This window comes from Poecilia latipinna, unplaced genomic scaffold (genome assembly GCF_001443285.1).
Source record: "Poecilia latipinna isolate Pla-1442-1.1 unplaced genomic scaffold, P_latipinna-1.0 Scaffold895, whole genome shotgun sequence".
NCBI lineage: Eukaryota > Metazoa > Chordata > Actinopteri > Cyprinodontiformes > Poeciliidae > Poecilia > Poecilia latipinna.
Window position 1 is genome coordinate 121,504 of NW_015113511.1, and position 23,504 is coordinate 145,007.

General features: G+C 40.3%; 3 protein-coding genes across 4 annotated transcripts in view; all 3 read right to left on the reverse strand.

Moving 5' to 3' along the window:
* Window positions 1-650: 650 nt before the first annotated feature.
* LOC106957336 (rac GTPase-activating protein 1-like) lies at window positions 651-10,252 on the reverse strand. Its single transcript, XM_015048637.1, has 17 exons — window positions 10,067-10,252; window positions 9,666-9,765; window positions 8,812-9,014; window positions 8,473-8,627; window positions 8,007-8,076; window positions 7,862-7,915; window positions 7,624-7,701; window positions 7,384-7,498; window positions 7,120-7,256; window positions 6,878-7,042; window positions 5,769-5,864; window positions 4,569-4,767; window positions 4,381-4,486; window positions 4,144-4,276; window positions 3,683-3,791; window positions 2,840-2,948; window positions 651-1,792 (listed from the first exon to the last, which is right to left on the reverse strand). Exons 2-17 carry the CDS (start codon window positions 9,748-9,750, stop codon window positions 1,717-1,719), a joined length of 1,890 nt encoding a protein of 629 aa, XP_014904123.1. The 5' UTR covers window positions 9,751-9,765; window positions 10,067-10,252; the 3' UTR covers window positions 651-1,716.
* Window positions 10,253-14,789: 4,537 nt separating this feature from the next.
* On the reverse strand, window positions 14,790-20,019 carry minar1 (membrane integral NOTCH2 associated receptor 1). The gene is made up of 4 exons (XM_015048644.1): window positions 19,236-20,019; window positions 16,541-18,548; window positions 15,785-16,003; window positions 14,790-15,653 (listed from the first exon to the last, which is right to left on the reverse strand). Exons 2-4 carry the CDS (start codon window positions 18,536-18,538, stop codon window positions 15,459-15,461), a joined length of 2,412 nt encoding a protein of 803 aa, XP_014904130.1. The 5' UTR covers window positions 18,539-18,548; window positions 19,236-20,019; the 3' UTR covers window positions 14,790-15,458.
* Window positions 20,020-20,115: 96 nt separating this feature from the next.
* evc (EvC ciliary complex subunit 1) overlaps window positions 20,116-23,504 on the reverse strand; it is a 12,845-nt gene continuing 9,456 nt past the window's right edge. Inside the window, exons 14-20 of one of the 2 annotated variants that reach the window (XM_015048643.1) lie at window positions 23,156-23,357; window positions 22,713-22,937; window positions 22,469-22,604; window positions 22,186-22,288; window positions 21,798-21,924; window positions 21,600-21,696; window positions 20,116-20,423 (exon numbers count right to left, since the gene is read on the reverse strand). In XM_015048643.1, coding sequence (XP_014904129.1) covers window positions 20,275-20,423; window positions 21,600-21,696; window positions 21,798-21,924; window positions 22,186-22,288; window positions 22,469-22,604; window positions 22,713-22,937; window positions 23,156-23,357 — 1,039 coding nt within the window. In that variant the 3' untranslated portion in view covers window positions 20,116-20,274. Of the gene's footprint in view, window positions 20,427-21,599; window positions 21,697-21,797; window positions 21,925-22,185; window positions 22,289-22,468; window positions 22,605-22,712; window positions 22,938-23,155; window positions 23,358-23,504 lie in introns of both variants that reach the window. The other variant, XM_015048642.1, reaches the window with a different exon arrangement.

The following is a 23,504-nucleotide window of genomic DNA, read 5'->3' on the forward strand; positions in this document are numbered from 1 at the left end:
ATATTTTCCCCCCCTCCACTTCCCCCCGCCCACACATGCTTTCCCCCTTCCCCCCCCCCCCCCCAACCCCCACCCCCAAACAGCTGGACTTGAATCTCAGAGGACCAAATGGGTTGCTAAGGCGATGTATTAAATGAGGCCACATAAATGTATGTCAGTGGGTTCTGCCTGGCTTAGCACTCTCCACAATAAGTGCTAATGGAATAACTATAAGATGTATAAATGATCCTTGCTTTAATTCATAATAATGTTGGACCTCATCGCCTGCCCATTCAGCCCAATAGATTATGGAAATAGCTCTAATGACTATTGGAACAATGAGCTGAAAGGCATTATCATTCAGGGACGCGTCAGCTTTGGAATAGCTGGCACTGTGCTTTTGCCCTTTCACTGACGATCTGAAATACCAACGGCCTTGCATTCAATTAAAAGAAGAGAAATGAAGAATTACACCCGAGCTTCGTGGAACATTAATAACACACTTTAATGTGGTAATAATTATCCGCGTCAAAAGGTGCAAAAGCCTTTTGTTCGGGTTGAATTATATTAAATAAAAACTAGCATCTCCTATTGTGTATACCGAGACAGCCTTAAATCAGAAGGCTTCCTCCCCCCCCAACAGACCTACTTCATGCATAAAGACAAAGCAGCAGGATTACAATGTTTTATTTTTAGCTTGGCAATGGATGCAGAGACAAATGAATGTTAACCATTCAGTTGTGAAATCTTTGGTAAAAGTTAATCAGGTAAACAATGCCACAAAAAAAAGGAATAAATGCATTAAAAAAATGGGATACAATATTTGCCAAACATGACCATACAATCAGGGCTTCACATCTATCTTAAGTTGATTTAGCTTTTTTTGAGTTATTTTTATGCATCACGTATCCTAAACATCCCTACAACACTTTAAGGAGACAATAAAAGCAGCATGGGAGGAAGTTATGTTATGCATTTTTTTTATGTATAGTGTAACACGTTAGTTAAAAATATATGCAAATAAATTTGATGTCAAATAGAGCAGATGGAGGTTACAATTTAAGCTCACATGAATGTGAGGCTTTGGTTTGCAGAAAAATATGCGTGCAAGTATGTCTGAGTGATTATGTGCAGAATACATACAGTAAATCCTATTCACTGCTGAAGGATTGCATGTATTTAATGGTGCAACAGCACCCTCTAGTGGTCGAAGTTACTATGAAGAAAACGCCTCGTCATTATTAGAGTATTATTGCATTAGTAAAGTGATTTAGAAATAAAAGTGATTATTTGTTTATATAGCAAAACACATCAACAAAGAAAAAATGTCTTGCATAAAAGAGAAAAAAATACACTGGCCACTAACAAAATAGTTCCCCATTCATTGTTTTAGTTGAGTACTTGGCGTGTGCTGGCTTGACATGTGGTTACAATCACAACATCTCACAAAAAGCATAATTTGTTCAAAATGGTTGCTTGGTTACGAAAAAGGCTTCAATGTTTCTATAATTACAGAGAAGAAATCAAAGCAACAAAGTATTAGTGATCAAAGATAGCAAGTCAAATTATATTTTTGAAAGGAAAAAAAACATGGAAAATTCTTTAAAAATAATAAAAAAAAAAACACTCAAAAAAATTGTCACATGTCATTGCACAGTCATTTTCCTACATGATTAGACAAAAGTGTAGCTTGTTTTCGTAGTCAGTAACATTCAAAATGTTCAGGCTTTCCTGCCTTTACTTCAGCTGTGGAGAAGCGAAGAAGCTTCCCTGACGGTTGGAGGCTGACGTGGCTTTGCTCTTGCTCCCAAATCTAAGAGTTTGAAATCAAGGAGTTAAAAAATGGACGAACAATATTTGCAGTTTAGCATTAAAAATAATGTAGTTATACACTAAAAAACATGAAAAAATAAATAAATAAATACTGTGGATAAATGTCAGCTGTTCTTGCTTTAATACACATAGTGAAACTGCAGGAAAATTCTGAAACTATGCAATAATAATATTACATAGACTAGTCAATTTAAATATTCTGATTAGATTAGAAAAAACAGTCAAGTCTTGAACCTTTCCACATTTTTTCCAGCTTACAAACCCACAAACTGTAATGTACTGTTTGTGATAGACCAACGCAAAATAGTACACATCATTGTAGAGAAGAAAAACAATCATGTATATGTATTCAGCTTATTTACTCAATAAAATTTAATGAGTCAGCTGAACTTTTTCATCTGGATGCAAAACAACATGTGGGACATGATGAAAAACATCTCACCCTGACCGCACATCCTGCATGGTAGATATTAACCAATATCAGGCCAGAAGGGATGAAAGATGAATAAAAATCAGTTCAAGAGAGCAAAAGACCAGACTAAAATGGAAAGATTTAGATGAAAGCATATTTGTGTATTTTAAAATGTCCCAGTCCAAACCTAAATCCATTTGATGATATGTGGCAAGACAAAAAAAAAAAAAAAAAAAAAAAAAAAAAAGGAAAATGTTCGCAGACACTCTTCAGCCAGTCTGACAGAGCTTTGGCTACTTTGCAAAGAGGAATGGGTAAAATGTTTAGTTTCTAGATGACTAAATCTGGTAATTCACCAGAGGACTGAAATGTACTTTCATCATTAAGTCTGGGCTGCTAAATACAAATGTACCCCACACTTTCCAGATTTTTACTTTAAAAAAAAAAAAACTATTGAAAACCACAAATCGCTTGACTTTACAACAACGTACTAAATATGAACAAACATTTGTAACTGAAATGTGAAAAAAGTTAGAGTGTGAACATTTCCATAAGGCATTGCAGGCATGTTTCATCTATAGGAAAAACAATGCATTACAGTGTAAAAGTGCTTACATGGTGGTGCTGGTGAGGGTCTGCATGACCCGCTGAGACAGTGAGCTGGAGGACGGCGTTTTGGGAAGCATCTGGTGTTCTGGGGTCGTCACTGGTCCCAGTATGCTCACTGGAAATTCAATAAACAGGAAGAACTGGTGTCATTAACATAAATATACCCTCTTTGCTTGGTACAGAGAAATTTGAAATTGGTGTTAGAGCCTTGGGGATTGACTGAGGTTTTGTGGGTTGGTTTGCATATCAATGGTGCTGGGAGGAACTGAAACAAGAACATGAAAAGCTTCCTTGAGTTGTCCCAAAAAATAGAAGGAAACTTAGAGGTTGGGCTTTTTTTTTTGGCTTTGGCTCTCAAAACAGAAACAAAAGTATTTTTAATGCGACTTCTTAAAGAGAAATATCTTTTTTTTTTTCCTCCATTAGTGTTTGGCCTGGTATGAGTTGACATGCTCAATTTAATATGTGTTCCATTTTCTGAACGCTTTAAGTTTCTTACGTTTTTCCTCTTATAAGTTAAATAACTCCAGAGAAATTTTCACAGGCTTCATGCTTGATTTAAGCACAAAACTGTATTAAACTGTAAAAAAAAAAAAAAAAAATCCCATGGAAACACCAATGAAAACCCCCTGAAACCGTTATGCGATATGCAGTTAACAGGTTGACAGTAAAGCAGACAGGAGCCCTGAAGCGCACAATGGAAAGGCACCAGAAAGTCAAGAAGAATACAACAGGGGAAACCTATTCCATTCACCCAAAGTTGTCAAAATCTACTTAGCTAAAGTATCTCAAAACTCAAGAGATTTACTATTTATTTTTATTTTATCTCATCAGTGTGCAGTGATCCACCTTTGTGGCTTGGAGTGTCGGTGTTCCGAGGCGTCTCCATGTCTACGTTATCGGGATGGGCAAACCGGCTCCAGTAGCTCCCAGGAATACTCAGCAGGCGCTCCACGATCTACGGAAACAGAAAATGAGCTGCTTTCTCCGTCACAAAACCTTCAGAGAGCCACAACTCATCAATCAAACCAAAAGTAAAAAAATATGAATTACCTCAGCTCTCAACATTAAACACTTCTAAACTAAAAAGTAAGGTTGAGAGTATTGTTGTTCCTGACTCACTTTAGCTCGCTCATCTTTTATTTATTTAGGTCATTTTTAACCTTCCCATACACAAGTCAAAAAAAGAAAACATACACAATGCTACAAAAAAAAAAGAAAAGAAAATACCAAAGGAAAAGAATAAAACAGAAATAAACTCAACTTAAATTCCTATCAATGGCAAGAACACAAAGTGTAGACCACTTTACCCTCGGTTGTCTGCTGGCATCATGCAGGATGGTCATGGGGTCTGGGTCAGGAACGGCATGACCTACCAGCGTGGGACCAAAGACCCTGGCCAGGTTGCTTACATCCATTTTAGTGTCTACACTCTGAGACACCCTAGAGACCAAATGCAGAGTTTTAAGTAAAATTAAAGTTTGTACAAGCCTGATAGAATGAAGCTGTGCACGATAAGCTGCTGAAACCTAAAAGCTGAAAATTACTTGTGCAGATGAATCATCAGGCAGGCCAGTGTGTCCCGGTTAGGTGGGGGAAGCTCACTGATGGCCTGATACAACAGGGCGAGGCTGTTGTCGTCATCTTGTATCTCTACACAGAAACATAGAGTTTCAATAAACTGATGGATAACAAACAAAACAGTCAGTTGCTGCTGAAAGTCTCAGAGACTCACCGGCTGCTTCCATGAAGACTTTGTTGAGGCGGAAGGTGAGAAGTGGCTCGGGCAGATTTCTTAGGAAGTCTTTGAGGACACCGGTGATGACATTGATGTCCTCGACTTTATTAAGAGAAGGCAAAGTCTTGCCTCGGACCAGCTTCTCTTTTAGCTCCTTCACCTGGCGCTCATGGCCAGAGACTCTGTAAAGGCCAACCTGCAGGAACGGAAAGACTAACTGTACCTCAGCCGGCATCGTGCTCAACCTGTGATACCACAGCAACACTCAGGACTAACAGGAGAGGAGTCCTCTAAAGTATCACTACAGGGGAGAAAATCACAGTGGATGCAGAAGCCATTTAGTGCAAAAGTTTTTCCACATTTTGTTATGTTACAACCTTATTACAAGATGGTTGAAAATGATTTTTCTCCTCAAAAATTGTATATGCAAACCCCTTAATGATAAACTGATGCATTTCCAGCCTTTGCTGACGTTCTTCCAGGTGTGTCCTGGTTCCACTGATCATGTTCAGATGTTTTCATACTGTCTGGATTACACAAAAATGGCACTAATTTTTCCAAAATCCTTACTTTTTGTGTGGGTAATGTGAAAAAAAAAAGTGTATGGGCTGAAAACTCAAGCAGAAGATTGTATGTTGTTCAGAATATAAATTCTCTGGTCTTATGAACATAAAATACAACTTCGAACCCGAGGATCATGACTGGACGAAAAAAAAGACTGCTTATCGTCAAGGTAACACCATCTTTACTGTAAAGCATGGTGGCTCATCGTGTTGCAGGGATACTTTTCTAGAAACATATCCCCAAATACAGCAGCCAAATATAAAGAAAGCCTGCTCTGGAACTCCAATTAAATCAACAAATTACCTCCATACACTTGAACGTCTCTGGAAAGACTTAAAAATAACCGTATGACTGCAGCTGAGAGAATTTGCAGAAGATAATGGTACAAAATAGTGATAATAAAAGCCAGGTGTGCCTCGCTTGCAATACCTGAGAAGATTTGAGGTAGTCTTTGCTGCAAATGTGCTCCAAAATATGTTGAGCAAAAGATAAATCCTGTCTCGTTTTTATTCAATTTTTAAAAATGAGATCAATTCATTTCATAACATAACAAAAGGTGAAAAAAAATCAAAATGCTGGGAATGGTCCACATGCACAGGTTCATAAAACTGTTTGTTTTTTCTATTGTCTGACCTCATGAAGGCCTCTGCGTTCAATCTCTTTGATGCAGTAGATGACCAAGGCCGGGATCCTTGGGGAGCTGGTTGGAGCAAAGTCAGCCAGTGTAGTCTGCACAGACAGGAGCTCAATGAGTACATGACCTGAAAATCCTTGTTAGAGTCCATTTATCAAATGAGTGTTTTTATATACAGCATCAAATAAACGTCATAAAACTAGCCTCAAGAGTGAGGTATAAACTAATAATCTAAACACCTGTGTTATTATTTTTTGCAGTTTTTGTTGTTTTGTTCTCGTTTATGAGAGGAGTCGCCTGCCTGGTCAGGATGGTCACTTATGCCCACAGGGGGGACATTTTGAAGTAAACGGAGTCGACCTCAGCAGATACCAGGAAGACCGAACACATAAAAAAAAAGTTGCTCCATTTTGTTCCTTTGTTCTCACAGTGGATTTAGAAATGTCTTTCAGAAATCTCAAAGCGAAAGGTAAATGTCTCCATTGTAATAAACATCATGAGTGTTGTGTGGAGTAAAGTTGGGAAAACATTTTTACAATCTTCTGCCTGAACTAAGGCTCAAACAATTAACTGGATTAATTGTGATGAATCTGTTATTGAAATAATTTAGCAATCAATAAATAATTACCTATATACTCACAAATAGCCATTTGCTGTGAAAAAAAGAACATATTCAGCTATTTTTTTAAGCCAAAACAGTGCAAAATATTTATACATTTTGCAATTAACATTAAAAACACTTTTATCTACAAATATTTTTCACTCAAAACTCAAGTGGCACAGTTAAAGCTTCGTCTAGTTCAAATTCACCAAAGGAATTCTGTTATTGCATTTTAAATAAAAAATCTGCAGAATATGGCTTTTTTTTCCATCTGATTAATTGATTCGTTGTCAGAATTATAGAATAATCAATAACTAAAATAATCATTAGTGTGCAGCCCTAGCACAATCACTTATTGTAAAAAAAAAAAAAACACATAGACAGAAGGGAGTAGCACAGGAATCCAGTCTGTCTCTGTGTTTTACCAGAATATAGGCCTCAACCTGACTGAGAAGCTTTAGCATCTGCCATGTAAAGGAACCATGAATTAAGCGATCAGAAACATACCTCTGTTCCCCTGATGGGCGTTTCAAGAGCCGAGGGATTACACGGCAGGGGGCAGTTATCCCGGCACTCCGGATGGGTCACAATCCTGCACTCCTGGCAGCGAAGATAAATCTTGCCGAACTTTGTTCTTCTTCCGCAAGGTGCACAGAACTCAGACTTGATCACCTGATAGATAGATATGTAGTTCATTAAAAATTTGGTTTTAGAATGAAAAACAAATAAGGAGAAGAACTTAGTCCAACCGTTTTGGGGATGAAGTGGTGCTTCTTCCCTCCTTTAATTTGAGGAGTCTGGAACTGAACTGCGGTTTCAGAGACCGGCTTGCTGGGGGCTTCACTGGCAGTCTCATAGTGGTCAGTGGTGGTTGTGTCAGCCAGTACTGGAGATAATCATTTTGTTGGTCAAATGGCAAAGATCAGCCAAATTAAATTTAACCACACATTTCGCTTTCATTGATGATAAATTGCTTTGTGAGGAAGAAGTGAAACGAAAAAAAAAGTCCTCACCACTCCTCCTCCTGCTGCGGGTCCAGTAAGGCACCGTCTCGATGGTGGAGACCGCCTCGACGCCGCCGCTCGCAGGCAGAGTGATTGTCGTTTTGGCCACGATAGACTCATTATTCTGAAGCGTAATAAAGGAGACATTTTATGTAATTTTCGTCAAGAGCAAGCTGAACTTTTAAAGAACTAAAACAAGTTGTGTTTAAAATGTCATGGAGCCCAGCGGGCTCCGGGGGGCAGCATTACTCTTTCTGATGTACGGCCTGTGGAGCGGGGCTTCTTCACTGCTTGTGGAGGAGCATCTGCGAGTTTTCTAGAGGAACGCTGAAGTTTCAAAAGTAAATTGTGCAAACCAGGAAAATGAGAAATCAGAGTCGGTGAACTGAATCGATAATTAGACCTCAAAAAAAAAAAAACGGCTAAACTATTAGGTCATCAGTGGGAGAAAACACGGTTGAAAAGGATGAGTAATGACGTGACTCACTCGTTTCGGCCGTTTGCGGAGTCTCACATTCTTCATCACAGAAGAATCCCAGTCCTAAAGGAGAGAAGGCAATGTAGAAATATTGAGCCACTTTATTAATGAGGTCTTTAAGTCACAGCTACTGTAACTGACACAGAAAGCTTACCAGAGAGTCATCCGTTTGGTCATAGCTGATATCTGACAGCAAGGATATTGATTCCTCAACTCTACTTAGTCTGTAATATAAAATCAGCATGAGTGAACAAACCATGTGTGCTAATGGCTACTTAGAGAAAGGCCACATTCAGTGTTAGAAGACAATTTTCACACATTACAGTTGATTTACATGTCATGATGCAGAACAAAATATAAAATTATATTTCTGAAAGGTTTGGAAAAAACTAAAATAGAAACAGTTTGTGGTATAATTTGACAAAATGTCGAAAAGTTCAAAAGGTGTGAATACTTTTGCTATTTGGAATTTCTTTTTTTTTTTTTTTTTTTTAAATCGAACCTCCCACTTGGCATAATAGCACTACCTGGAGCGCCACACAAACTCCATCCCTTATTATTTAAGGAATTTGGCTGCAACACATGCAGCAACTTTTCAGACCATGTTGCGTGAGACTGACCTTCGGCTGGAGTTGAGGTTGGTTTTGGCGTCTTGTGCTGCCTGCGAATGGGTGCTGAGAAAGGCCAGGGCTGACCGCTGCTCCTCACTGAGGTGAACACTGCTGCCATTATTCTCTGCGATCAGCAGCTCCCGGATCAGCTGTACCTGCCGCTCCTTTTATCGTCACAAAGCAGCAGGATGACAGGGACAAGTTAATGCAGATGAATTGTTTTTTTTTTGTTTGTTTTTTTTATTAAAATTGACAGCATAAATTACTTTTTCTGTTGTTTTTTTTAAATACAATAAACTATACAGAACTCTACAAACAGAAAACGTAAGAAATCAGTTAGACACCAACTAGTTTCTCATAGACGGCCTCTGCCTTCTGTCGTCGACGGATCTCCACGTCCACCTGGTTTCGCGCGTGTTTTAGTTTGACCTCCAGTGCCCCCCTCTCTGTTTCCACTTTGGCCAATACTTCTTTGCAAGAAACCAGCTCTTCACCTGCCAACAGCCACTTCTTACGACAGTCTTCAAAGTTCACTGCCATCTTGAGGAACTCTGCAGGGCAGGAGAAAAGTGCAACAGACTTACCAACAACATACATTTTAATTAGCCAAACAAAATATTACATTTATTATCACAGCAGCACTATGTAATACATCAAAATCGCAAAGGTTTGATTGGATGAAATTTTTATTTAGATTTTATCTTCAATTATGCTCTGCAACCCAGTCCTACACATTTGGCCATTTTCAAGAACTTTCTCTGTACTGAAACTGAATTTAGTGACCGAGATGCTAAAGTTTACAAAGAATGTCGAAACACTGCAATGACGTAAAATAAAGATTTGAGGGTTGATGCAGCAAAATCACAAATATTGCAACTGAATTCAAGACATGAGTAGCATGATCTTGCTTTTTAGAATCCGTCAATAGAATGGCAACAGAATTATCGGATTCACAAATGCCATTTGAAATGCACAAATAAAAAATAGAAGTTATTATGGAAAAGAAATACAAAGTTTATATAAGAGGAAACAAAAAGATAAAGTATTTGTCGTACTGTTTCTTTTTTGCCGCACTTATCCAGACCTGGAAACCGATTCAAACATTTCCAGACAGTGTAGCAAGATTTACTGTTGTAGCACTAAGCAAGCTAAATAAACTACAGAGTCGGCAAATACCACACTGAGGTCTGGTGGTAACTTACGTGGTTCAGTGTTCTCATTCAGAGCGTCCAGGTGAGCTCTGAGACTCTGAAACTGGTTGAACAGGTTCACAACGGACATCTCCATGTTGTATCACTGCGACTGTTAGCAAAAACAAATGAGTTACTGAGCTAGGAATGTATCTTTTGTTGTACGTGATATGCTCATTGTTTTTCAGCTACATTGTTTTCCAGTAGCCAGAGCAATTGCTGGAAAGTACCATTTCAAACATTCCGTTTATATACAGTTAGAGCGCAAAATACATCGAAAAACTACATTAGACATATTTAAGACAGACATAAACTTTTTAAAAAGTTTTAAAAACTTGCTAGTGTGCGTTAGCACCCAGCTAACAGTTTATCTCGACATTAATTAATCACGTCAAAAACCACAAATCAGTTACCTGTCCAATATACAGTCCGTGGGATAGTTAGATGGACGTGTATAATATTTGTGTCCTCAGCGGAGGTCTGGTCGTGTGTTAGCACAGCATCAACACTGCCACGCCTGGCAGAGCTTCCACATTCCTTCAGTTCAAAATCAGCGCCGGTTTTCTTCTTCGTCAGCTAAAAGCTGGCGTCAGGGAACTCTGCCGCCCCCACACAGCCAGACTTGTAACTGCACAGAGGGCGGCAATTAGTTTCTGTCAAGTGAATAGATAAGGATATTTTAGATATGGTTCTCTTAAAGAACTACGGTATTATAATAATGAATATCTTACCTACCTGTAGTAAGTAGATTTTTAATTTGGAGTAATTTTGATGGGTCTTTCACACCAGGAAAGGTTTACCACTGTTCCATGCTTTCTCCATTTGTAGATAATGGGTCTTTCATTTTGGTTTACTGGAATCCCAAAGCCTTAGAAGTGGATTTGTAAGCATTTCCAGACTGACAGAGTTGAATGATTTTGTTTTGCTTCTCTTCTAGGGTTTATTTTCAGGCCATTTTTGTAGGCGATTTGAAGTCTGTTATTCTTCTTCATGTTAGACGCGTTACATTTACCGTAAGTGGTCTCTTGATTATTCAAGTCAGGCAGTAATGAGACCTGGTTGTGGCTCAAAAACTAGAAAAAATGTGATTAATCACATACGTCCAGGTTGGTTTGGCTAGCTTTTTTCCTTTAATGTATGAAATCCATTTGATGACAGAAGATACTCAGAATATCTTTTGTCTCGTGTAAGTATTTGTTTGGTGAGCTGAAACATTTCAGTGTGACAGAGAATTTAAAAAATATGTAATTTCAAGAGACTTTATTTTGAATCTAGTTTCTTTATTTGACAGTCTGGATCATCAATTGGCTTTGTAGCTGGGGTAAAGTTTACAGAAACATTAAAAAAAAACATCTGTAATAAATTATAATGTTCCATTTTGTCTGCAACTTCTTAAACAGCCCTGAAGGATTTACATTAGATCCGAAGACAGATGTATAATATAATAACACTACTAAGTAAAAGGGTATTCTTGACCTAGATTACTCCACCATGTTTACGTGTTTCAATGTAAGGTGAATCGTAGGGAGAAATTATGCGTTTAAGCCTGTGAAGCAGCCAGTGTTTGTGTGTCATTGTCTTCGTCCTGGCTCTTGGGATGTGCAGGGCAGCTTCATTCATCAGCCACTGCTGGCATATCTGGGTGAAGCAACCACCTTGCTGTGCAGCATTTAATAAGAATAACACTCTCACCCACATGCAGAGTATTAATTGTCCATATATACATATATGTATCCAGTAAACCATTTGAACAATATGTTAATAGACTGCAACTATTTTGTATGCATCTGTTTGATTTTTTTCTTTGCAGTACACTAGTCATCTGATTTAGCATCATACTGTGTTTTTCCCTCAAGTACAGCATGCATCCCTACTGAGCAGTGCAGGTCCATTATTGTTGATTTGAGATAATAGGATCTGTCAGTCAATACAGCCTTTCTGTTTTTATCAATAATTCATGTCTACAGGTACATTTCCTGCAGTCAAGGATCATTTAGCTCCTAACACTCTGTTTTACACTAGTCACTGACTGACTCTTCAAATCCGAGAGGGAACTGTCAGTATGCAGTACCTTGCAAATGCATTCAATACCCTTTATGCTAATTCTCTCAAAGAAAACCCTGTGCGATCAATTGCCTTCAGAAGTAACCTCATTTATATAGAGACCAGTCCAAATACGTAGATGTAATCTGATGCAGCAGCTCTTTGGGATAGAGAATATTAGTGAACAAACAATCATAAAGACCAAGGACTACAACAGGCAGGTCAGAAAGAAGTTTGAAGCACATTTAAGTTCTGAGCATCTCCCAGATACTTTTTCCACATCAAAATATGGAAAAAGCATAACTCATCTGCAAACTTTGAAGAAGCTGCAGAGATCTACAGGTCAAGTGGGAGAGTTTGCTGATGACACAACTACTGGTCATGCACCTCTAATATAGCTTTCATGTGAGAGTTATGTTGAAAGAAAGTCAACAAAGGTCCAAGTTTGCTCCATCCCCCTTAAAATCACATAGGGGACACCGCAGACAGGTAGAAGGTGCTTTGGTAAAATAAGGACAAAACGGAGCAATTTGGTCAACATGCAAGGCATTACGTCTGGTGGAAAGTAAACAATGCATGCTGCTCTGCACACAATCTGGGGAACTCTTTTCTTCATCAGGAACAAGGAAGCTGGAAGCTGGATGGAGCTACAGTCGATACAACGGTTTGAAAACTGTATTTAGCTCCATCTGGCTTACATGAAATCCATGTATCAATTTCCTTCAGCTTTACAATTATGCACCATTTTAAGTTAATCTACCACATAGATTCCAATAGAAAAACATCAAGAGTTATGGTTTGAGTGTGATAAAATAAAGGTTTTTCCCTTGAACATTTGTGGAGCACTTTTCGGAATAAGTCTGCAAAATAGTTGCAACTGTTTTGCCACTTTTATGCAGAAAGATACGATAAATCAACATACCTTCACAAAATTATGAAGCATTGCAGACCAGCAATATTTACTGCAAAGGTACGGTTGTTCTTTGCTTGCATGTATAAAAAGTATAAATATAATACAATGAAAACGTCCTAGTTTCAAATAACTTTAAATTTTCCAGAGGGTGTAAAAAGTAGCAGGATCCACTAATACATGGAAGTTGAAGTGGAAGCACCTGCAGATTGTCCTGACTCCTGGGTCTGCCCTCCTCAGTGGAACCATTGGAAGGGTAATGGATCCATAAACAGCCTCATGGGTAACACTTGGCAAATATGCAGCTGAGCTACTAAGGACTGTGTATTGGAGCAGAACACACCCAGCTAACATACTTGTGGATGTACACAAAGCAAAGAAAAAATCTTTAGGATACGAGAAACAATCAATGAATTTCTGCCTGTCCTTACTGGCTGTGTATGCTATAGTTTCTTTAATGGGAAAATCTCCGAAATGTGGGTCATTCTAAAATTGCAGCTTAAATAATAAGCTTTTCAACTTATATCACTACACTTATATAGATTTTAATAGCTTTGCAACATGACTTAAACTTTTCCATATGAGGTCTCATTAAAATAAAGAAACAAAAAACAATCACAACAGCAACAAAAACTGCAGAGACAAGCATTGCTTTTAGCTTGAATTGCTAACACCAGTTAGCCTGGCCGCCTGAAAATGTCAGAAAATTCCGCCGTTTTTTGACATGAAACATGGCAAGAGTTGGGTTAAAAGTTGTTCCTAGAGCCAGTTTTTTTGTTGTTGTTGGGGGTTTTTTGAGGTAACTGGATCATTTATTATGGATTCACTATTAACTATTTCCGTATGTTAGAAGGGTTTTCATTTTTCCCCAAATGCACTTTTCTTTGAAGTGAGAGCACCCATCAGGGTGCTTGAAGTTTCCTCTTATTAGCTCAACATCAGTGTAACTTTGTATTTGCCTTGCAAAAACATAGATAATTCCTCTGAGTTCAAGCACCACTAGTCGTTCTTGAACCATAGTTTGCAATCCTGTTGTGCAGCTATTCATTCACTTGCACCTTATTTAGGTGTACCTTCATCATACCTGTCTGGATTTTTTTTTTCTTTCTTCATTCAGAACAATGATAATTCTTTTATCGGGGGGATTCCATCTGAGATTCTGATACATATGAAATCATTTTGTGAAAATATATCCATGCACAAATCTCCTAACATCATGCTGTTTCGGTTTGAGATCTGATGACTACGAAGGTTTTTGATGTATGGTGAACTCATTATCATGTTCAAGAAACCAATTTACGACCATTTGAGCTTGGTGCATTATCTTTCTGAGAACAGCCATCAGAAGAATGCTGTACTTTGGTCATAGAGAAGTGGACATAAGTACCAATAATCAGGTAGGCTATGGTTTTTAAACAATGTGTAATTTGTGCTAAGTGGCAATGAGTGTGTCTGGAAAATATCCCCCATGCCATTATACCACCCCAACCACCAGCCTGAATCCTTAATTAGATCCATGCTTTCATGTTTACTCCAGATTTAGACCCTATTATCTGAATGCCACAGCTGAAATAGAGACTTATCAAACCAAACCACATTTTAAAAGTTTTTATTGCCCAGTTTTAGTGAGCCTGTCACACTAACCTCGGTTTGATGGGAGCGACACCTGCGGTCTTCTCTTCAGTAGATCATCTACTCCAAGGGTTGACATTCTTTGATTGACCCAAGTGGGCTTTGGAAGCCTAAATGCTTTGAGTTACTCTCACCGCTCAATCTCAGACATCTTGTCAAATATACCTGCTTTCCTAAGTTAACCTTGTGACTGTTAGCAATTAATGGGATGTGACCCGACAGGTGAATGAAAACCAGAAGACTCTGATGGTGCTGAGTGAGTCTGCAGGTATGTAAAGAAGCTCTGGGCAAATGAGTCCTGTCAAAAGATAATGTACACATTGGTGCACTTCAGTCTTCCCATCAATTGAGTTGCAAGTGGAATCTCCCACTCGGAGAGTGTTTACTGGAAGAGGCGTCCGCTTTCCTTCGCTGCTCCACATCCAAAGCATCATCGACAACAACCATCTTTGACTGTTGAAACCTGACCTCCGGTAAACACCCTGCGCCCTAGATAAGCGGATTAAGCAGATTACATTTCCTGTTTGAAAGAAACGGGAGAGAACTCTATAAAAATAATATTTTTATTGATTCCAGCTTGTTTGAGCAGTGTGTAATGTAGCTTAAAGGAAGTTCAAGTACATCCCAACTAAAAGAAAACAACCCTCGGACACGCTATCCAATACTGCAAATCACCCAAACTCTCACCTACTGGTAAAACTCTTATCTGACATAAGTGAGAAATTAGCCCTGGATTGTTCTCAAAAGAACAGCAGGCAGTGCTCAGTGCTGAAATACAATGCAAATGTACCAAAAGAGTGGACACAAAACAATAAAATAGATAGAAACCATTGTCAATTGGCTCAGTGTTGTTAGCTTCAACTATGTTCAACCAGAACTGTTCTCGTATGTAATGAGTTCTGTTTGCAACCATCTGCTATGCTGATATCATTCATCTTCAAATTAACTTCAGCAATGGGTAAAAAAATGGGATGGGAAATCATTTTCAGGCTGTTTTTTTCTGATGTAATAAGCCATGACATATCATGCTAAGAACTGGAAGTACTCAGGCTTTACAAATCACCAGTCTAGTTTTAGAGTCCAGGAGTCAGGGTCTCTCGTTTATTAGTCTTCATTTAGGATGCCGTGCAAGTTTCCAAGTACATGACGTGGCTGCTGAAAGTTAAGAAGGAATAAAAGAAAATAGAATAGGCAAGAGCGTATGTTCTCTGTAAGGGTGTTCATGTGCCCATGGTGCAAATGAGAATGACAATGACGAGGATAATAGCCACAATGGTGGCAATGAGGGCAACCAGTTTGCATATCTTGAGTCGGCGGAGGTTGGCTTCTTTACGCCTGAGCAGACCGTCATAGCCTGGAGTGTAGATATCATCCATCCAGAACTCCATGTTGTTGGGGTTCAGAGACTCCTGACCCTGAAAAATAAAATGCTATTTGTTTTTTTCTTTATTGACAGACTAAATTACTGATGTCTTAAACCAGGTACTATATAACAAAGAGAATATCAATAAATGCTTGTAGCACTTATACAGTCAATATTTCCTACCTGTAGGTCCAAAGGGGAAATTCGTGCCTCTCTGTCATCTACTGTCCATATGGCTCTCCCTCTTCCCTCAGCCAGTCTGGGGTCAATGACCTTCCCAGACCCAAGCCCCCCTGTTAAGCTGCTATCTTTGTGACGGAACAGGGACGAGTTAAACACTTGTTCCACCATGCTGGCAGGTTTTTGGGAAAGCAGGTTAGTAGTGCTGTCTGACTGATCTCCCTGGAATAAAAAACAGACCAAACATAGATTTTACATAAATCGTAAGTAAAAGCAAATCATTTTTTTAATTTAATCTTTCTAACATCCACATAACGAACATAATGGACACGGATGGATACAATAAATATGTGCAGATTATGCAAAAACAATTCTATTACTATTGAGAAACTTAAAAGATACATAGATTGCATCACGATGCATTGTAGAAACTCATTAAAAATATATCCTGTATTTTGCAGGCCATAAGTCACTAAGGCGTAAAAGACACACCAGTCAAAAAATGCAAATTTGGGCCCATTTCTCGAGCTTTGGCCGTCTTGCCAGCCTGTGTTTAACTTTCCGCACAACGGCAAATGGAAATGTTAAATCCTGAGCTTATGTCAGTCAGTATGAATTTATGTTATTCAAAACATGTCATGGAGATAAAAACAAAACCTGTATAATTTCCAGGATCAGCAAAATTATGAAAAAAAAGTGTTGCTTACAGTCTGTAAAACATGGTATATAAGTTGACTGAGATAAGCAGAAGTTTTTTACCTTTCCGATTTTCCTTTGCGATGCTTTACCATCTTTATTTTTTGAAAACGACACCGACCAGTCTCTTGCAGAATTAGGGATGTTCAGTTGTTTGCTATCAGAGGGACTTTTATCGTCAAGCTGGGTTTTGGAGGCACGGAGGGATAATGGTTCCTTCTTCCCTTCTTTCTGCCCTTTGGAATCTGTTTGGCCTTTGCTGCTTTCCGTCTGATCCCCAGTGGGGTTCCATCGGCTCCAGTCCAGGCTACTTGTGCTGGTCCCTGGAAACAGATGTCCGGTTGCAGACAGTGGCTGAGGCTCTGATGAGTCAGAGGGAGTTATAGGGTGGCTCATAAAAGAGGACACCCCACTGAGAGGCTCAAGCCATCTATCACCTGTGCTTTGACCACCACCAAGGACAGGGTGCTGGATCTTTTCATCCAATCGCTGTAAAGCAGAGAGTACCTGAGAAATCTCAGCCTTCACATCATTCAGTGACTCCAGTTGTCTTTCTATTTGACTCATACGAAGCAACAGCTTACAGACGCTGGCCTTTAGCCCGTCATCACTGCTCTCCAGGGAATGAAAAAGTCTTTGGAGTTGACCCAAGCGACCACGTCGGGCCTCAGGGGTGTCCTGGTTAGAGGTGCCATCATTGGGGTGCAGCACTCCTGTGGATCCACACATGCTTATGTCATCTAAGAAGCGGAAGATTGCACTGATGTCATCCTCACCAAACTCAGGGTCATCTAATGAAGTCATGAAAGAGAGGCGATCAGCGTGGACCAGGCTCCGGAGTCTCCGTGGATCCGGTGGGTCAGTCTGTGTTGCCTGAGCCTTTAGTTTATCGCCTCCACTTGGCAGTCCACTGTCTATACTCTCACCTCCTGAGGACCCACTTATAACAGGGGTAGATCGCCTTGGAAGTTGTGCTGTCTGTGATTCCATCCCCAAATCGATGCTGCCAATGCCTATCCGGTCCTCCAGACTGTGGCTCTTATTACTCCAGATGGCTCTCTGTGTCTTGGGCGGTTGAAGGTGTCGGGGAGATGGCTCTGGCATTGAGCCTGGTCCAAAATAGGTTGAATCCTGCAGATCATCAAAGCTCTCATGTTTAGCTTTGGCACGCTTTTCAGGTGACACATGAACTGCTGTAGGCGATGGATAAGGATTTGGGATCATTTCAAAGCTGTGATTGTCAAAGCCTGCATGCCCTGATTTAGGACTAGGAGATTCACTGCTGACTGTCACCTGTGGTATCAGAGGAGGCTGGTTGTGGAAGTCCTTTCTAAAGGCGCTTCTCTTCTGGTCAACCGATGATCCCGGTTCAGCTTCAAACACCTCCATTGCTGCAGATTCTCCACTTGACTCACTGTCCGTTTCCAGAGGCAGGTAGATATTCTTCATTACCTCATTAAGATTTGGACTGCTGGAGTATGAATATGTAGTGTGAGGCAAGTCAAAAGATACAGCCCTCGTCCGGGTGGGAGGGGAGGACACAAATGAAATGGGATCCGGGGGAAGACTTCCGCGCTTACGAGCAGAGTAATTTGATTTTGGAAAAAGCAAGTGCTGGTCGATGGGCCTCCCACTGAAGTCAATGTGAGTGCTTGCTCGTTCTCGACCAGGAATGTTCAAGGGGTGTAAACCAGGCAGATTGGGACCAGGAGACTGGTCGACAGGGATTGCTGTCTGGGCTCTCATTGGATGGTTGCTTTCAGAGACTCCACCTGTCATCTGAATGAGATTGAAGATAGTCACGATGTCTGCAGCGACCCCTATGGGTGAAAGTCCCTGGCCTCTGGTGGAAACCCGATCTCGGAACAGCGTGGCGGGGAAACAGGGATCCCTGCTGGCGGCAGCAAACAGCAAAGCCCTGAGCTCGACGAGGTGCTCGAGGTCGAAGCGGGTGCTGACCATCCGACAAAGGTCCTGGAATGTCAGCCACTGTCGCATGTTGGCTAGCTCCTCCAGGATGCCCAGGAGGACCACAGGATATTCCTGCTGCAAGTCAGCCATTGTAGCTCACCTGTTAGGAGAGCAAATAGTAAGCAAAAAAAAAATAAAAAATTAACAGGTTGTAGCTTAATGTTGAAAAACTTGCCCTATAAACTGTGCTTAGTGCAATTAATCATAAGTCCTTTTGTTGTAAATGACAGCCAAAAAGAAGCAGCCACCAATAATCGAAATGACACAAACTTCTCTATTGCTTAATTAGCAATATTACAGTAGCAGGTTTAACTAAAACATAATAATCAGTAGAATATTTAATTTCCCTACTCTGCAGGTTTCTTTCAGCTATAATGCATCAACTGAATTGATACTGCAACCTTCTAAGCATAACTGCAGGAAAAATGCCTTTCTCAGATGGAGTGAAGGAGCGACCTTATTTTGTGGTCCTAAAATAACTGGTCATCTGATTTAATGACGCCGTCACACTGCGCACATCTTTACCTCTCTGGACATCTTTATTCCACTTATGTCTATTAACAGCTTCGGGCCATAAGTGCCACTTTGCAAGTGTACCATATAATGATGATGATTTGATACTGTATTTAAAGACAGCATAAGTTTAATTAGGGCAAGCCATTACTTCCAACACTTAATGAAGGTACATCAACACATTTTTTTGTTCTAGGACATCACTGAAAATCCAATAGAAGTTGTAAACATGCAGCAACTCTAGCTCCATTTACTTGCGTCTATTTTTACTCACCTGAATCTACTGGCAAAGATTTAAAGCCACTCTTGGATCCATCAACAAAATCCACATTAGTGTGTTTGCATAGTCCAAGAAGCTCTGGCTGGGTCGACTCATCATCCCCTCACGGTCCTTTCTCCGGCTTTCTCCGATTGTGAAAGCGAGAAGCCCAGAGCCCAGGCAGGAGAGGAGAAAATTGGAAATCAGGTCATCTTCCCACAAGTCCCTGCAGGCCCCAGAGGGACCTCAGAATACATCCAAACGGTTTCCCCTCATCACAGATCAGCAGCCGCGACACTTGCAAAGCAGCTTGTACGAACACATCTAACTGAACACGCACAGATAACCTTGGCAAGTCAACACGGACGTGTGAGTGGATCTGGTCTACATTTTCTCAGGGTACCATAACAAAAGCTGGTTATGGGTGCAAGCTTAGCAATACAATTAAAGGGGCAGATGAAAAATTGATGGTTGTTAATTGACACACATAAAACATCGGCGCTGACAGGAAACACAAAGGTCTGGGCTAAAATTTCCCACTAGATTCCTGCACACAGAGATGTCTGCCAGACTCCCAGACTTTTCACTATTACTCTGCATTATCGTCCATAAGGGCTTGTACTTAAAACTCCATTAGAGCAAGAAAAAGGGCGAGGCTTTCATCGTTGAGTAGCAGCACTCTGCTACAATCAGGAAGGACATCTCTAATTCATCTAACAACTCGCCGAGAGGGAGGGCAGGGTATCCATCATTTCCATGCACTCAAGAATCAATGCAGTGAACGGGCCATGGTACGGGTGTCAATATGGCCAGTAATGCATTAGTGTCAAGTCCGCTGTATTGCAGTTCTAATCGCAAGACGAGAAGAAGAAACAGAGCTTGACAAGATCAGTCCACTTCATTATTTTCGACTTTTATTGTTTCCTGGTAGAAAAAAAAAATACATCCAAACAAAGGATAAACTTACATTAACCTAATTCACATAAACCAGTTCAGTCCAGATGGTATAAAAATATCAATACTATAAAAGTACTCCAATTGTCCTGTAGGAATTTCAGGAGAGATGAGACTCTCTCTCTTCTTTCTTCTTTGGCTTTGATTTCACCACAGGAGTTGCAAACAGTGGAGTCAAAGAAGGATTCAAGGCTGGGTCTAATGCTGGGTTCAGGGCCAGAAGGTCGAGTATCTTGGTACTCTGTTCACCTGCTGAAAAACAACATGTGATGAAGGACAGGGCATTCAGTTCAGTTGTGTTGACATTTCCTGCCATACTACTCCCACATCTTTAAGTCCTAGTCACAGGATTACAGATAAAGTGCTGGGATGACTGGATGTTTCTCCAGTTGTAAGAAGCACTGCCGTCTGTTGATGCAAACTGGAAACTAAACAAGCTTCATCCAATATCGCTTAAATGCAGTTGTAAAACTACAGGTGGTAAGCTGCGAACAGCATGGTTGTTAAGCAGCAGGATGCAGGCTGGCGAGCGTACACACTTTCAGCAAATCGTTTAAGGCTCTGAAGAATAGAAGGTTTGGTGATAACCCCACAACAATGATTCAGAAATTCCAGAATAGTTCTAAAGTGGATTGTTTCAAAAGACAAAAAAAAGTTTCAGGCGAGAGCTCCATATTATACTGAATTTCAGTCGTCTTCGCAATATCCATGTGTGCGTTATTACAATTGCAAGACTGCTCAGACGCTATACTTGTCAGGACATTATAGTTGAAGTGTCAGGCATGCAAACCCAGCAAATCATCGATATATTTGACCAGCTGGATGGAGTCTCACTGCTAAAATCTGATGTTTACTTCTAGTGGTTGAGTTGCTACAGCTAACGGAAGGAAGTAGAGAAATTGTCTGATGGTAAAGGAAGGAAATTATCCAACAAAATATGGATGAATTGATTTTATCATTGCACCTCATGTCAGTAGTATCACAATGAAATACTTTCTTGATACTGTGTGTGCTGTAGTTTGGACAACAGAAATAAAAAAATATCAGACAGTGTTTAAGTACATGTGACTTGTGGCACAAATAGCATTGAAATTATATTTACATTGTCACCGACCAAGTAATCACTCGATATAAGTCCTATTTAGATACACTCTAGTGCTAAAGACAAAAACTTAATATGGACACAAAGGAAGAAAAGCGTAATTATGTATTAAACTTAGTTTTAGTACTTAAAAACATGGTTTTACATTGTTAATTTCTGAACCTTTGCATTGGACATGAACATAGCAACCAAAAACCTTTAGAGCAATATCCAGGAATAATCAGGATTTCATAAATGTGTTTCTGTGTGTGGCAGAAAGAACATAAATTCTCTCAGTGTCAGCATGACCTTAAACTTTCTTACCCCTGGGTAAGATTGCTTACCAGAGTTGTCCTCCTCGCTGCTGGACTTCTGGTCTGCACTGTGGACAGAAACGCGGGCTACCGCTGCCAGCTCGGTAATGAAGCTTTCTTCTGCCTCCTAATGGATGCAGACAACACAGCGCTCTCAGTCAGCATCGCTGCAACATAAACAAATTCACTCACCTGCCGACAAACAGAAAATTACAGTGGCACACCAACCATTAACTGGGCTTTGATCCGCTCCATGTTTTGGTCCAGCTCCACTTTTTTCTTCCTCAGCTCCTCGTAAATCCTCTCCTGACCCAGATGACTTTGCTCAAGGAGCGTTTTTTTATTCAGCTCCACCCTAACCGTGCATGAAAACAAGCACAAAGAGTTAATTATTCTTATTTACTTAACACAGTCCATCTAAAATTGTAACTACTGTTTGCTTTTTTTCTACACTGCCACTCAAAATACTTTCTTTTCCATTTTATCCAATCACAACGGCAAACTTTGATATACTTTAGTGTGATTCCATGCTACAATTTTTGCTCTATCACATAACGCTCTCTTAAAATCCACTATGATGGTCTTGATTAACACAATAATTCCTGATGAACTCTACCTTTGCTGAAACTCTGCAGAGGCGGGTCTCTTGCCCCAGTTCATAAGTTCTCTCAGCAAAGCTCTGCTCAGCTGGCTCCTGCCATCTTTCCTCTTATTCATCTCTGAAAAAGTTTGCAAAAACAAAATGAAATAGTCAAGCCTCTTTTTTATTTTTCGGTTTAGCAATAGCGTTTTATACATACGGCAGCCTGCGCAAAAAGGCAGAAAATCAGTCGATATACAACAGACATCAGAACATTTAGATCAAGAAGCTAAACGTCGTGCTGGTAAGGCAATCCTACCGTGGTTTAAGTTTGACTGATCCAGCTGCAGATTACTAGAAATGTCTCGTAGGTCAGAGTAATAAATGTGAACCAACGCCCTGAGAGAATCTTTGGTCAAGTAGACGCTCTCTGCTGCAGCCTCAGTCAGATGGTGCTAAGGTGACGGAAAAAATAATGGAAATAAAAACCCTGTTAAGTTCTGTATTTTGATTTAAACCAATTACTCCTACTCTCAAATTAAGATATTTCAACAAGCCCCTACTTTCAGGCTCGGGTCATGTTTAGAGGAACTCTGTGACTGTGTGGGCACGGCCTCCATCTTGTGATGGATGGCGTGGCTGAGCGCGTTGCCTAGCGCCAGCTGCGCGTGGCTCTGAAGAAGCTCCGTGGCGGCTTCCAGCTCAGACAGGAACTCCTGCTGGAGGTTGTTCTCCAGTAGCTTGCTTTCTGGACCCAGGTGCCTCTCTGCGAGGCTGGCCCTGCTATTCTGTGTGGAGACAATTGGGGGGAATTAAGACGGTGTGTCATCCCAGAGGAAACTTGTGGAAAAGTAGGTGGTTCAATTGTTTCAGACAGAGATGCATCAAGAAATCGACGACCGACCGCAGGCTAGAAACTAAAAATCCTATTTCTTTTTTTTTTTTTTTTCTGATCAGTGAACACATCATTTGTAAGTGCAACCAGAACGTGCATCACTTTTCCTACCCTGAGAGCTGAATCAACACAGGGTTGGGTTTTACTGGGCTCTTCCGCTAGCAGAGCTCTGAAGTCAGTCTGAGAGAACGCCTTAAGTTTGGAGAGCCTCATCTCTTTCAGCATCTGCAGACTGAAGTGCCGGACAGTAAAGGACCGCTCCATCAGCAGCGAGAGGTGCTTGTGTTTCTTCTCTATCAGCTTTCCCATGTCACTAAGAGAAAAATCACGCAGCATTAATAAGGGAACATATCCATACCGGGAAAAAAATAAACCCTACCGTTAATTTAAATGTGTGTTTATGTGGATCGTCAGTGTGGTTGCAATGCTGACACGCCCCCCCCCCCCCCCCCCCCCCCCC